General features: G+C 54.1%; 1 protein-coding gene across 1 annotated transcript; it reads left to right on the forward strand.

Moving 5' to 3' along the window:
• Nucleotides 1-10,940: 10,940 nt before the first annotated feature.
• LOC129197004 (olfactory receptor 14A16-like) lies at nucleotides 10,941-11,876 on the forward strand. Its single transcript, XM_054804971.1, has one exon. It carries the CDS (start codon nucleotides 10,941-10,943, stop codon nucleotides 11,874-11,876), a length of 936 nt encoding a protein of 311 aa, XP_054660946.1.
• Nucleotides 11,877-14,804: the final 2,928 nt, after the last annotated feature.

The raw sequence follows: 14,804 nt of genomic DNA on the forward strand, positions 1-14,804 counted from the left end.
TGTACTTCTTCCTCCTCAACCTCTCCATCCTCGACATGGGTTCCATCTCCACCACTGTCCCTAAAGCTATGGCCAACTCACTCTGGGACACCAGGGCCATCTCCTACACAGGATGTGCTGCACAGGTCTTTCTCTTTTACTTTCTGATGTCAGCAGAGTATTCTCTCCTCACTGTCATGGCCTATGACCGCGATGTTGCCATCTGCCAACCCCTGCACTATGGGACCCTCCTGGGCAGCAGAGCTTGTGTCCACATGGCAGCAGCTGCCTGGGGCACTGGGTTTCTCTATGCTGTGCTGCACACGGCCAATACATTTTCTATACCACTCTGCCATGGCAATGCCCTGGACCAGTTCTTCTGTGAAGTTCCCCAGATCCTCAAGCTCTCCTGCTCAGACTCTGAGTACCTCAGGGAAGTTGGGCTTCTTACAGTTAGTCTTTTAGTAGCATTTGGGTGTTTCATTTTCATTGTGCTGTCCTATGTGCAGATCTTCAGGGCTGTGCTGAGGATCCCCTCTGAGCAGGGACGGCACAAAGCCTTTTCCATGTGCCTCCCTCACCTGGCTGTTGTCTCCCTGCTTGTCAGCACTGCCATGTTTGCTCACCTGAAGCCCCCCTCCATCTCCTCCCCATGCCTGGACCTGGTGGTGGCAGTTCTGTACTCGGTGGTGCCTCCAGCAGTGAACCCCCTCATCTACAGCATGAGGAACCAGGAAATCATAGATGCCCTGTGGAAACTATTTGAATTTGATTTACTTGTGATTAATAAGGCACCAATGATCCCACTAGGTTTCCCACTGTATCTCAAGAAAAGCCAGGACTAACTTGTCTTTTTATTTGTCTCTATTTGAGTTTTGTAGGGCTTTGTTTGTTGTTTTGTTTTGGTTTTTTAATTTTTGTTTGTTTGTTTTATACGTGCGATATTATTATTCTTAGCCTGCTACTTGTTTTTTTTCTTAACCAATATACCTCATATATATATGGATCCAGGCTGCCTGTTTAGATAAACTCCATGGAGAAAGCAGTGGGAAGTTAATTCTCTCAGCTCCCATCTGTGCACATCTCCTCTGGAGCTGGGGGAGCAGCCCCAGCATGCAGGAGGGTTCAGGAGCCAAATGCCCAGCTGCCTCATGGAGCAGCAGCCTGGGTTGCCCTTGGGGCTGCCCCTCGCTGCCTCAGCGGGCACTCCCTCTCTGCTGCCTTCACGTCGGGGCTGCTGCTGCCCTGGAGCCATGGCCAAGGCCAGCAGCAGGACACGGCCTGGACAGGGCTGCTCTCTCCTCCCTTCCACACTGTCCTGCTGTGTCCTGGCATTGCTGTTACCCCCAAGGTCTCGTGTAACTTGTGACAGTCCTGCTGTCTCTACAGTGGCATCCCTGTGCCTGAAGGCAGGAGCAGGCCATGTGGAGCAGCGTGCCTCTCTGCTAGCACCACCATAACCAGAAGGGCTCCTCAGGGCACGGCCAGAAGGCTGGACACCCCTTCCAAAACTGCTGTCAGGAATACACCCAAGAAGCTGCTCCCTCCAAAGGACTTTTGCTCTTTGGGGTTCTTGATGGATTCAGGGGGACAAGCTCAGAGTCCCAGGGGGATCTGTTAGGGAGCAAGGGCTGGATGAAGACCTTCCTTCTTGGTTGCACATGTCCATTCAGACAGCAACTGGTCTTTGGCTTATCTGCCTGGTGCTGTCCCACCTGCAGTGGGGCTGATGGCAGATGCCATCCTGGAGAGGAATGGAGATCTGCCAGGAGAAGTGAGGGGATCTCCAGGGACAGTGTGTAAGTCTGAGGTGGCAGTGAGTGGCACCTCATAAAATGAGTGACAATCCAAGGAGGAGTGTCCCAGAGGAGAAGGCAAACCTGAGGAGACCATGGGCTAACGAGGGCTCTGCAATGCCAGGAGAGGCTGTGAGGAGCCAGAAGGCAAAGGGACATAAGTCTAGACAGTGGGTCATCACACCCTCATGGAAACCCTGTGGGCTGGACCTAGTGCAGCCCTCCCTTGCCCTTTGTGCCACTGGAGACACACCATGGTCCTACCAAGCACTGTCCTTGTCTTCTGAGCCATCAGGGAAGATGGAAAGGGGCTCAGCAGCTGTGATCCCCTCTGGCTGGCTCTGCTTCCCACCCTGACCAGCATGGCCAGTGCAGGGTCACCCCATGGCCCCGGGGCACCACAGCCCCCTCGCTCTGCAGAGCAGCCCCACCAGCTTGGGGCCCTGCAGGGAGCATGGGGAGGGAACCAGGAACGGCCGGCCAGGCCAGCACGGACACACTCACCTGGGGAAAGGCTCTCTGGAGAGCAGGGATGACTCTGGAGGAGATCAAAGGAGCATTTCTGTGCCTGAAAGGAAGAATCAATGAGAAAGGGAAACCTCTTTCTGCAGGCACCCATTGGCAGCAGGCTGCTCTGTCCCCTGGCCGGGACTCTTGGTGGCATGGAGAGAGCGAGAAGGTGCCCCAGGGCATTCATCACCCCCCAGCCTCTCCCATCAGCCATTTCCAGCCCTGGTCACTCCCCCAGTTCTTGGTGGTTGGGATCTGTGGCCATCTCCTTCCTGCTGTTGGTCTTGGTGCCTGTGTTGGGGAAACAGCCAGCCCTGCCCCAGCCTCCTGCCTTGCCCAGACCTTGGCAGAGCCCCAAGCAGGGCTGCCTGGGAACCCGTGCATGGGACATAGCTGGGGCTTGGCTGGGGCTGGGCACTGCTTGGCTGCAGAAGAAGGAGGGCTGCTGAGGATGGACACTGAGGTCTGGCATGGGCACTTGTGGTGGAGGACGCGTCCCTGCCCCAAACACACCCTGTCCTGTGCAGTGTCTGATGATGGGGGCCCTGGGGGCATGTGTGGGGCAGTGGGGCTGCACAGGGGCAGGGATGGGAGCCACAACACAACGATGAGGAGGTGGAAGCCGGGACAGGCTATGAAGGAGGAATTTAGAAAGATGACCTGAGTGTGTGGGCATGTGTTTAGGAAAGCCAGAGCTCGGCTGGAGCTGATGGGGGCTGCAGGCACCATGAAGAGCAAAATGAAGAGCTTCAGCCACTGTGTTTGCAGTAAAAGGCTGAACAAGGAAAGTGCTGCTGAATGGTGAGGGGGGTCATAACAGCAGACACAGGCGGGGCTGAGTGACTCAATGCCTTCCTTGCCTTAGACTGTGCTCAAAAGTTCTGCCAGGCCTCTGCTCAGTGAAAGGGCTCAAGGAGGAGGAGAGCAGGTATTGAGAGGAACCTCATGAAACCCCCCAAGGACAAGTGCCAGGTTCTGCCCCTGCAGGGGACTCACGCTGGCAATGGCACAGGCTGGGGACTGCCTGGCTGGGGAGCAGCTCTGTGGGAAAGGTCTTGGTGGGCAGGGAGCTGGACAGGAGGCAGCCGTGTGCCCTGGCAGCAAGGGAGGACAGCAGTGCCCTGCGCTGTGTGACCAGCAGCATGGCCAGGAGATGGAGGGTAGGGATTTACCCTCTCTATGTGGAAAGTTTCTAGTCCACATCGAGAATGCCGTGTCCACTTTTGGGAACCCCAAGAATGGAAAGGTGTTGACCATCTGGAGTGGGTTTAGTGAAGGCCTTGAGATGGTCGGGGGGCTGGATCAGTGTCTCTGTGAGGAAAGGCTGATGAAGCTGGGCTCCTTCAGCCTGGAGAAGGGATGGCTGAGAGACACCTCAAAGCAAGGAAGATCTCACCTTTTTCACCATGAGGCTAGCCAAGCATTGGAACAAGCATTGATCACCGTGAGAGATTGTAAAGTCCTTTGTCCTTGCAGGTTTTCAAGACCCAGGTAGACAAAGACTTGTGGAACCAGGTCTGACCATTTACCTGACCTGTCTTGGATTAGAGAGTTTTTCTATAGACTTCTCAACATCTACTCTGAAACTCAATGATCTTATCATCCTTAAATCTCTTGTCCAATATCTTATCAGCAGATGAGAGAACAGATGTTTATGGGGTACAAATCCTCCTGTGACCAGCAAAGACAACTAAGACAAACATCTCCTCCAGCCTGGTAGGCTGGGAGGCACTGCCTCAGCTCTACATTACACCTAAAGCTCATTGCATCCTCCCTTATCCACCTCAAAGGCCATGGTCTGGACCCTGAAGCTCCTACATGGAATTTTTATGAATCAGGGAAGCTGAATGCCACCCATGACTATTAAATGCATTCCTGGTGTTCATGAACAGCAAGGAGTTTCTCTTTCTGGTGCATTCCCAGGTCGCGTGGACTCCACTTTCAGCAGCCTAATTATCTCTTCAACCAACTCCTTCACTGGGGTTATAGCTATCCTGTCCGATCTCTCTCTCTCTCTCAAACACTTCTGGTGAGGCTGTTCCCTGTGGATGGTGAACCTCATTGGAGGCAGCTTGGACTTGGCATGAAGTTGAGGAGCATGGGTTATTGTTTATGAAACTTCACCCTGCTTTCCTTCTGTGTGTTTGCCATGCAGAGCAACGCAGCTGTGCCTGTGTGCAGCCAGGTCCCTAAGGAAAGCAGGTGGGAGTTGGTGCAAAGGAGCTGTAACCTCCAGCTGCAGACTTGGGTGAGAAGTGTGATGTGAGGAGAAGTGATGAAGTCCCAGGTGGCCCATGAGAGAGATGGCAGGGCTGGGGAGGTGATGAGGAAGGTTGTCCATGCAGTGCCTGTCCTCAATGAGGAGCTCTTCCTACCCATCCCGACTTCAGTAGGAGACCCCCTGCACCAATATGGACTGGAGAATGCTACTATAACTTTTTCTGTAAATTAAAAACAAACAAACAAACAAACAAACAAAAATCCCCAAAAACCCAACAAAAAAACTCTAACCAAACCCAAGCTCTTAAAAATCAAAAATACTCCTTTTTTTAGGGCTCACTGAATTCTTTGAAATCTTTGACTTCACATACACCCTGGAGACCTCTCCAATTAGTTGCGTAAGTCTTGAAGACTTGCAGAAAATAACAGGAGGAGACATGGCTTGGTGCATTTTAATGAGCTCCCTGGTGTATTTGATGCTGAGACCATGAACTAAGACACTGAGAGAAGCCTGAGGAATCCACTGAAGAAGTCAAAGTTGGAAGCAACGCCTACAGTTTCAGGGAGTGTTAATGGGTCCCACTGGGATCCATCCCTGACAAAGCCACCCTGGGGGCTGGTTAGAGCAGAAGACTAGAGGCAGTGATGACAGGTAGGCAAAGGCAATGTTAAGGTGGCTCTGAGGCTGAGTAACCCTCGATGTGTCACATCTGCTGCGCTTTGCAGAGGAGCTGCTCCTGGCCAGAGCTGTCCCTCTGCAGCACAGCCCACTTGCCATGAGCTCCCTCTGTCCCGGGAGCCTGGACTAGCTCAGCAGCAGAGGACCAGCCCAAGGTGGCATGTTAATGACCCCTCTGGTGGATTTGGGGATGAGTCCATGAACCTCAGGCATGGAGCAGCACCTGAAGAGACCTCTCAAGAAGTCAAACTCAGACACAATCTCCAAAGTTTCTCAGAGTGTTAATGGGTGCCCCTGAGAACCATTACCAACAGAGCCTCCCCAGGGGCTCGTTAGAGCAGAGAACTGGAAGCAATAATGGCAGGAAGGCCAAGACAATGTAAAGGTGGCTCTGATGCTGAGGATATCTGGAATCTTTGCATCCAGCCAAATGGACAAACCCTGACCCCCAGCCCCTGGCAAAGGGAGATCCTGTCCCTCACACACATGTCACAGGGCTCTTCCTGGGGCAGTGGGGTGTGGGGATGTGCAATGCCTGGAGCAAGGCTGTGGAATGACATCTGCCAGGCTCCTGGGTGGGGACGAGGAGGCCATGAGGCCCGAGTGCCCTAAGGGTAAGGTGTTTCCTCACTGGCATCAGTGGCAGAGACAACAGCCATGACCAAGGAGGCAAAGACCTCAGATCTGTTGGAGGGTTTCAGCTTTGCACGGCCCTAGATTGTCTCCACCACAGGCTGTCCTACAGTGTCCCACACCTGTCCCTAGTTCCCGGCATGCTGCAGACATCCACTCTGCTTCTCCACCCTGCTCTGACCTGAGCAACTCATTCCCCTGACTGCTATCTCTCCATCCCTGCGAGGTATGCCTTGAAACACAAAGCCATGGACTGAGCCAGGCTCCCTCGGGGGGTCTGATTATACCACAGCGCTGCCCTCGGAGGGACATTTCTTTCTCCTTGTGTCCACTTTAAGCATCCCAAGCCTCCATTTCTGGTATGATTTCTTTCCCATGCTGTCTCCCACTATGAAGAAAAGCTCCTCCAGCTCTGGGACCACACTTCAACCACTCTATGGCTACTCCTGTACTTCCTGGAGCCTCTCCACCACTGGGCCAAAGGGCTGAAGAAGCCCATGTCCCTCAGCTTCCACACGCAGGGCATGTGCCCTGAACCTCACCTTGGCAGACCTCTTCTGGGCACTCTCCAGTGCCTCCCCGCTCCTCCAAAATGGGGAGCCACACCCTGGGACACACCTCTGTGTGTGGGGCCACTGCAGGACCCAGGATTTTCTCAGGATCACAGCTCAGCCAGTCAGGTCACAGCTAGCCCTGGTCTATAGGGCTGTTCTTCCTCCTGATGCAGGACTGCCCACTTCTCCTTCTCCTCCTCAAACCCAGGCCAAACCCCAGAGTTTCACAAGGTCCCCCTGGACTGACACTCCTTTGAGGCAGCCCTTAATTTTTGTGTGCAAGTGGCTCACCCTGATGGTGGTGTCTCCCACAAGGTAACAGCAGGAGGAGTTGCAGGATGCTGTAGATAACAGAAAGAAGTTCTAGTTCAATGGAATTAATGAACCAGGAAGGCATTACCATGACAACCATTTCCAAAATACCAGATGAGGTAAAAAGGAAGCTAATGCAGGGCCAGTGAAGAAAGGGTGAATGAGGATTGGGCTGTTTGTGTGCTAGGATCTGTTAGTGTGAAATGGGCACCTATATAATGGGCACATTGTATGTGTACACACGTACAATCTGGATCCCTCCAGGAGCTGGTTCTAGACCTTCCATCTATCCAGAAGCTGTACCCGGGATCCCCTCATCCCCCCCACACAAACACACGCACAGACAAATGGCTCTCTCCAGCACAGCATCACAGAACCACTGAGGCTGGAATGCAGCCACCTTCCACCTTCTCTGTGCTTCCTCTTCATGCTTGGTTTTAGTCAGGAGCTCCTTTCTTATCCATGCCAACCTCCTGCCAACTTTGCTGGACTCCCTGCATGTTGGAGTGGACCATTCTGGAGCTTGAAGAGGAGATCCTTGACCATCAAACAGCTCTTGGCACCCCTCTCCTCTGCCTGACCATACCGCATGGGATTCTTCCAAGCAGGGTTCCCAGCAGGCCATAGTTTGCTCTTCTGCAGTCCTGCTCTTGGCCTTGTTCCTTTCTTTCAGGAGCCTCGAGTCTACCTTCTCACCCTGGACTTTTACATCCCTAATCACCTCTTCTTTGTTTGTAAGTATGAAGTCCTGCAGGAGGACACCTCACTTCATGACCTCCTCATCACTCTGGTGATAAAGATGTGGTGTCTGGTCAACAAGCTTCAAAAACCTCCTGCATGGCTTACACCTCACTATGTTGTCCCTTTGGCAGATACAGGGAGTCCTGTCTGCCATGAGGCCCAAGGCCTGAAAATATGAGGCATCTTCAGTTGCCTGAAGATGGCCTCATCTACTTCCTCTTCTTGATCAGGAGGTCTGGAGCAGACATCAACCCACCACAGCGTTGCCCATTTTGTTCTGTCCTCACATTGACACCTCAGCTCTCAGACAATCCCTTGTCCATCCTCAGGCAGAGCTCCACACATTCCTGCTGCTCTCTCCCATAAAGGGCAATTTCCCCATCCTAGTCCAGACCTGTGGCCTTATCAGTACCTGAACCCCAAGAGCCCACAGGTCATCCCAGATGTTTTTTGGGCCACATTCTCCTTCCAGCTCCAACTGTGAGTAGCCAACTCACAGACCTTCTCAGCTCTCCATTGTCCAGTTTGTTGCTGATTACCATGCTCCTTTTGTTATTCTCATGCAAGACCCTCTCCTCATCAATGATACTCACCATTTCCTCATGTGATTCTGGGTCATCCTCTCCATTCCTCATCACTTCCAAGTTGAAGGTTTCTTTCCAGGTTGGCCAGGTTGTTGACAGAGATACTTTTTCCCCACTGTGCCAGGTGAATCCCCTTTCTTCCAAGCAGTTGTTGATCCTCAGAGAGTGACTCATGGTCATAGAAACCCTGTTGCTGACACCAACTGCACAACCCATTGTCTACCTACAGGATCTCTCCACTTCTCCACAAACCTCTTCCCCTCAGTAGCAGGATTGAGATCACCACCTGTGCCGCCCCTGCCCTTGACCTGAGGTCCTCAGAAGCTGCTAGAGCATGTCAGCAGCTTGCCAGCAGTCTCCGTCTCCTCTGACCCTCCTTAACTGGCAACAACAGGCCCTGGATGAAGATTCATGTTCACCAAGGATATCTGACAAAGTCCTCAGAAGAGGTTTTCAGGACTCTGCTGGACAAAGTGAATTGGAAGGAACTTGGGGTGAATTCAGTGTTGAGCCCCTTGTTAGCAGGAGGTAGGTCTAGAGACATCCCAAGCTCCCACCCAACTTGAACAGTTCACTGATAATCTCGGAGGATAACTCCTGTGGTTCTTGCAGTCATTAATGCCTCATCTGCCTGTGGGTTAGCACCAAGCACGGCAGACCCTCACAGAGCCAGACCCTCACAGTGGTCTCATGTTGCCACTACGGCCTGAAACATTCAGAGTTCAGTGGTTCGTTGTGGATGACAGTTTCTTCAGACAGAACAGGCTCTCCTTACAGCCTGCAACAGCCGTGCCTTGCAACAGGAAGACAAATGAGAGTGACACATGCAGGAAGTGATGGCGTGAGGGTGATGATATTCCAATATCCCCGAGGTCCCTTGCCAATCCAATAAAATCCAGTAGGATTGGAAGAGCCCTAAATCTCTCAGGCATGCATTTGTAAGGTTGGCCTTACCAGTACGAGAGGCTGAGAGAGGTTGGGTTGTTCAATGGTGAGAAGAGATGGCTTTGGGAAGAACTGAAAATGACCCATATACCATTACCAAGAGGTCATCAGCAAGGCAGATCCAGGCTTTTCCCTCTTGTGTGTGAGGAAAAACTGTTTAGCCATGAAGAGAGTGAAGCACTGGAGCAGATTGGCCAGTGACGTTGTGCTGTGTCAGTCCCTGGAAGATTTCAAAGCCAACATGAAGAACTCCCTGAGCAACCTGGTGTGACCTGATAGCTGCCCTTGCTGTGAGATGGACATGGGCCTCGGGACCTTCTAGGGTCCCTTCCCATTGCACATGCCCACATCCCACTGCCCCAGGAAGAGCCCTGAGCAACATGTGAGGGACAGGATCTCCCTTCCCAGGGGCTGGCGGTCAGGGCTTGTCCATCTGGCTTCATTTAACACTTCCATGTTTACTCAGCATCAGAGCCACCTTGACATTGGTTTTGTCTACTTGTCATTATTGCTTCCAGTTCTCTGCTCTAACGAGCCCCTGGGGAGGCTTTGTCCATGATGGCCCTCAGGGGGACCCATTAATGCTCCAAGAAACTGTGGAGTTTACATCGGACTGTGACTTCTGGAGAGGTTTCATCAGCTTCCTCTCAGGGCCTGAGCTTCATGGACTCATCCCCAAACCCACCAGAGGGGTCATTAACATGCTGCCTTGGGCTGGGCCTCTGCTGCTGAGCTGCTCCAGGCTCCTGGGATGGAGGGAGCTCATGGCAAGTGGGCTGTGCTGCAGAGAGACATCTCTGCCCAGGAGCAGCTCCTCTCCAGAGCACAGCAGGGCTGAGGGTGCTAGGAGAGGAGTGAGGCAGAGAGTGGGAGGATGCTGAGAGCTCAGTGTGGGAGAAATCTTCACAGCCCTCTACACAGTAAGTCTCTGGGTACAGGCAAGTGCCACTGCAGTTCCTGAAGGGTTCTCCTCAAGCTGTCACAGGTCACAGCCTATAGGACCTTTCTCCGGAGTAGAAGGTAAGGGCATCCTCCAGCGCAGGGTTCCCTGCAGCACCGTCAGAGGGACAGAGCATGACAGCTGCCTTGTCCTGGGGTCGGCTGCAGGGTGTGAGGGTGGGTGTGCAGCAAGGGGTGCCCAGTTGTGTCCTTCAGAGCAGGGTCCCTGCAGCCCAGGGGCTGTGTGCCGGGGCAGGGACTCTGCCGCCTGCCAGGGTCAGCACTCAGCCTGCCCGGGGAGCTGCCCAGGGCACTGCAGGGAGAAGCTGTGGGTGGAAGGAGCGACCCCCTGGAAGGGCAGGGCAGGGTCCTTCTGCTCTTGAGAGGGTGCTGTGTGGGTCATGGCTGCTCACAGCTCCAGATCACTCCCAGCACATGTCCCGGGGGACTTTCCAAGAAGCACATCAAGGCAGGGGCTACATGGAAGGAAAGGTGATTTCTGGAGCCTGTGCTTTTCCAGTTTCTTGTGGTGGTGGTGCAGAAATATGGTCATGGAGCTCTCAGGGTAGCACCACAGTGTGAGACACTGACAGCATTACAGCCATTGGTCAACACCTCTTCAGGGAACCTGATAAAGTCCCCTCACTCACCTCAGCCTCCTCCTCAGGTGGGAAAGGGGTAATGGGAGCAAAATCAACAAAACAAACCCCCACAGTTCTGTTCTGCATTTAGGTGAATTGGGAGTGACAAGGGTCAAATCTCTTTTATATCTGGGGTAGATTTAACCTGTGATCACTGCTGTTTCCTCTCTGCCTGTTGCTGCACAGCAGGACTGACTCGTCTGGAGCCCACAGAAGAGGCCCCTGCTCTGCATTGCACCCTCAGCCAGCACAAACCAAGGATCATGCTGGGATCTGCATGAAGAGAGACAGAGGACATTTGTGGTGGCTTACTGTGACGAATGCAATAGGTTCTGCTCAGAGGTGTCTGTCCTAATTCTTCACTTCCTTTTCACACATGGACAGGCCCTCATGTGCAGAGGGAACAAATGTTTGACAACAGCTCCATGAATGAGTTCCTCCTCCTGGCATTCGCAGACACACGGGAGCTGCAGCTCTTGCACTTCTGGCTCTTCCTGGGCATCTACCTGGCTGCTCTCCTGGGCAATGGCCTCATCATCACTGCCATAGCCTGCGACCACCACCTCCACACCCCCATGTACTTCTTCCTCCTCAACCTCTCCCTCCTCGACCTGGGCTTCATCTCCACCACTCTCCCTAAAGCCATGGCCAACTCACTCTGGGACACCAGGGCCATCTCCTACACAGGATGTGCTGCTCAGGTCTTTTTCTTTTTCTTTCTGATCTCAGCAGACTATTCTCTCCTCACTGTCATGGCCTATGACCGCTACGTTGCCATCTGCAAACCCCTGCACTATGGGACCCTCCTGGGCAGCAGAGCTTGTGTCCACATGGCAGCAGCTGCCTGGGGCACTGGGTTTCTCTATGCTGTGCTGCACACGGCCAATACATTTTCTATACCACTCTGCCAGGGTAATGCTCTGGACCAGTTCTTCTGTGAAATCCCCCAGATCCTCAAGCTCTCCTGCCCACATTACTACCTCAGGGAAGTTGGGCTTATTGTGGTTGGTGCCTGTTTACTTTTACTGTGTTTTGTTTTCATTGTGCTGTCTTATGTGGAGATCTTCAGGGCTGTGCTGAGGATCCCCTCTGAGCAGGGACGGCACAAAGCCTTTTCCATGTGCCTCCCTCACCTGGCTGTCGTCTCCCTGTTCATCAGCACCTCATTTTTTGCCTACCTGAAGCCCCCCTCCATCTCCTCCCCATGCCTGGACCTGGTGGTGGCAGTTCTGTACTCGGTGGTGCCTCCAGCAGTGAACCCCCTCATCTACAGCATGAGGAACCAGGAGCTCAAGGAGGCCCTGAGGAAACTAATCCAATGGACCTTGCACCACCAACAGTAATTTGTCTCCCCTTCTCTGAAGAGTTCGCAGAACATATTTTAGGCCAGTACTCTGTTGTTTTTTTTTTTTTCTCTGCTAATCATTGTTAGAGGTAATTGCTTGGGTTCATAGCACTTCTTTTGAGGCTCTGTCCTGTTGTGTCTGATCCTTGAAGAACCATGTGTCTCCTTTTGCCTTCCTAATAGCCTCTCTGCAATAAAAGGGGATCTCCTGAGGGAGGTGCCTGCAGCCTGGGCTCTCCTTGATACAGTTGTGGCTAAGAACAAGCCAGAGGAATTGGACTTTCCAAGTCTCTTCCGCCTGGTTTTCTCCTTCTCTTTGGGGAAATAATCTCATGGTATCACTGTTAGACACCAAGCACTTAGCTGAAGGCTCTCGTCTTGGTGTCCAGGGGCATTGGAAATGGTGCACAAGCTCCCAGTCCCCTTCCTCAGGCTGTCACAGGTATGACGGGGCTGATGGCAGAGGTCCGTCCATGTGGAAAGGAATCAGGCGTGGTCAGGAGATGATGGGGACACTGCAGGTACTCTGGGGTGTGAAGTGAATGGAGACTCAGAAGGTGAAAGACCCTGAGATGAAGTCCCCCCAGGGCAGAGCACTCACTCCAGGTACCCACAAAGAAAGACTCTGCAGTGCTGTGGGAGTCCGTGAAGATGCAGCAGGCACAGGGCAGGAGAGTGGAGAGATGCAGGAGGTGCCTGAGGAGCCGCAGGGCCAGGACTCTGCTGGTGTCCTGGGGAGCAGGGCTGGCGGGGAGGCAGAGTGGGGCAAAGGCGGTCAGGGCTGGGGATCCCCTGCAGCGTCAATGCAGGAGAGGCCGAGAGGGAGTGGCCTGCGCTGGCACTTGGGGCCAGCTGCAGGCCTGGGGCCGATGGGGAGGCTGAGCCCCCCCTCTGCCTCCCAGCAGCTGCTGTGCCCTTCCGAGGGGCTGGGGCTGTGGGCTGAGTGCCCAGAGCTCTGCAGCAGCCCAGACTGCCAGCCCAGACTGGGCTGCTCTGCTGGGCTGCGCTGGGGAGAGGGCAGGGAAGGTGGGGGAGAGCCGGGGAGGGGATGGGCTGGACTGGAAAGTGCCCAAGACAGGAACAGCCTGACGTTATCGGAGCTGTGTGACCATCCAGGGGGAGGACCCGCTCCAGTGGGCCTGTGGAGCAGAGCCTGATCTCCTCGAGAAGGAAGCAAGTCATCACAGGTGCAGGAGAGAGGAGCTGCTCTGTGCCATGTTCCCTGGACACGCTGGGGAAGCTGCCCCAGGGCAATTGGGAGAAACCGCCCCACGCATCGTCCATTTCCCTCTCTGGCCATACACCCAGCCCTGGGGAGGGACCTTTGTTGTGGGGCCAGCTCCGTCCTCCTGCTGGGCTCAGTGCCTGTCCTGGGGCACGGCCAGCCCGGTGCCGTCTCTCTTCTGTCCCACACCCTGCAGATCCCACCGCACGGCTGACTGCTGACACCCGCATGGGACACGTCCGAGGTTGTGCAGAGGCAGGTACTGGTGGGGGCCTGCCAAATGGAGGGCTGCTGCGGGTGGAGGCATGGAGGGCTGCCACGGGGACTGTGCTGCTGGAGACGTTTCCCCACCCCAAGAACGCACCCTGCTCTATCTAGTGCCTGCACTGCAGGGCCGGGGGGCCATGTTGGGCAGCAGGGCTTGGCCAGCCCAGCTGAGGAGGTCTCCTCTTCTTGCCCCACACTCTTCAGCCCACTGTCAGCCTATAGGCATTGCCACAGTGCCTCTGTGCTGGCTGCTGGGTGTCTCCATGTGCCCTGCTCTGAGCCCATGCCGGGACCTGCCGTGGGTGTCTCTACTGGAGCTGGTCACCATAGCCTGCCTGCACAGTCCCAGGAGATCCTGGACACACTGCCCTTGGCGATGGGCTGTGATGGTCCTCAGCCCACAGCAGGTTCTGAGCACCAGCCCAGGAATGCTTCCCTGGGGATGAGTGCCTCAGGCTGTGCTGGCTGCACGTGTGAGCCTTGGGGGATGTCCTCAGGCTATGGTTCTTCTAGGTACAAAAGGGGAACCATCATCTCCCAAAGTGATTTCAGCTGGGTGGGAGCTGTCAGTGTTGCAGAAAGGCTGGCACACAGAAAGACTATTTGAAAAAGGACAATCATTTCATTGGGCTCCAGTCCAAACCCCTCCTCAGACAGCTCCTGATCAGGTGCTCAGGGCCTTGTCTCAACAAATTTGGAATATCTCCACTGGCTGAGATCCCACCATCTCCCCCAGGGCCCTGGCTCCAGTGTTTGGCTCTGAGGGATTTCTCAAAACAGGGCAGCTCTCTCGGCCTCTCCTTGGACATAACGTGCTCCAGGCCCCGACCACCCTTCTGGCCACTGCTGGAAAAATCTCCACTCGGTCAGGGTCAGTCTGGCTGCTGCTGTGGACCAGAGGCTGGATCATGAGCTGTCCTGGTTTCAGCTGAGACAGAGTTAATTGTCTTCCCAGCAGCCAGTGTGGGGCTGTGTTTGGGATTTGTGCTGGAAACAATGTTGATAATATGGAGATGTTTTTGTTACACAGAGATGTTTTTGTTGCTGAGCAGGGCTTACACAGAGTCAAGGCCTTTTCTGCTCCCCACACCGCCCCTCCAGTGGGATGGCTGGGGGTGCACAAGGATTTGGGAGGGGACACAGCCGGGACAGCTGACCCAACTGACCAAAGAGACATTCCATACCATATGACATCATGCTCAGCTTATAAAGGGCTTGGGGAAGAGGAAGGACAGGGGGGTGGTGGCGTTTAGAGTGATGGTGTTTGTCTTCCCAAGTCACCGTTACGCATGATGGAGCCCTGCTTTCCTGGAGATGGCTGAACACCTGCCTGCCCATGGGAAGTGAGGAATGAATTCCTTGCTTTGCTTTGCTTGCACGTGTGGCTTTTGCTTTACTTATTGAACTGTCTTTATCTCAGCCCACGGGTTTTCT

This window comes from Grus americana, chromosome 27 (genome assembly GCF_028858705.1).
Source record: "Grus americana isolate bGruAme1 chromosome 27, bGruAme1.mat, whole genome shotgun sequence".
Taxonomy (NCBI): domain Eukaryota; kingdom Metazoa; phylum Chordata; class Aves; order Gruiformes; family Gruidae; genus Grus; species Grus americana.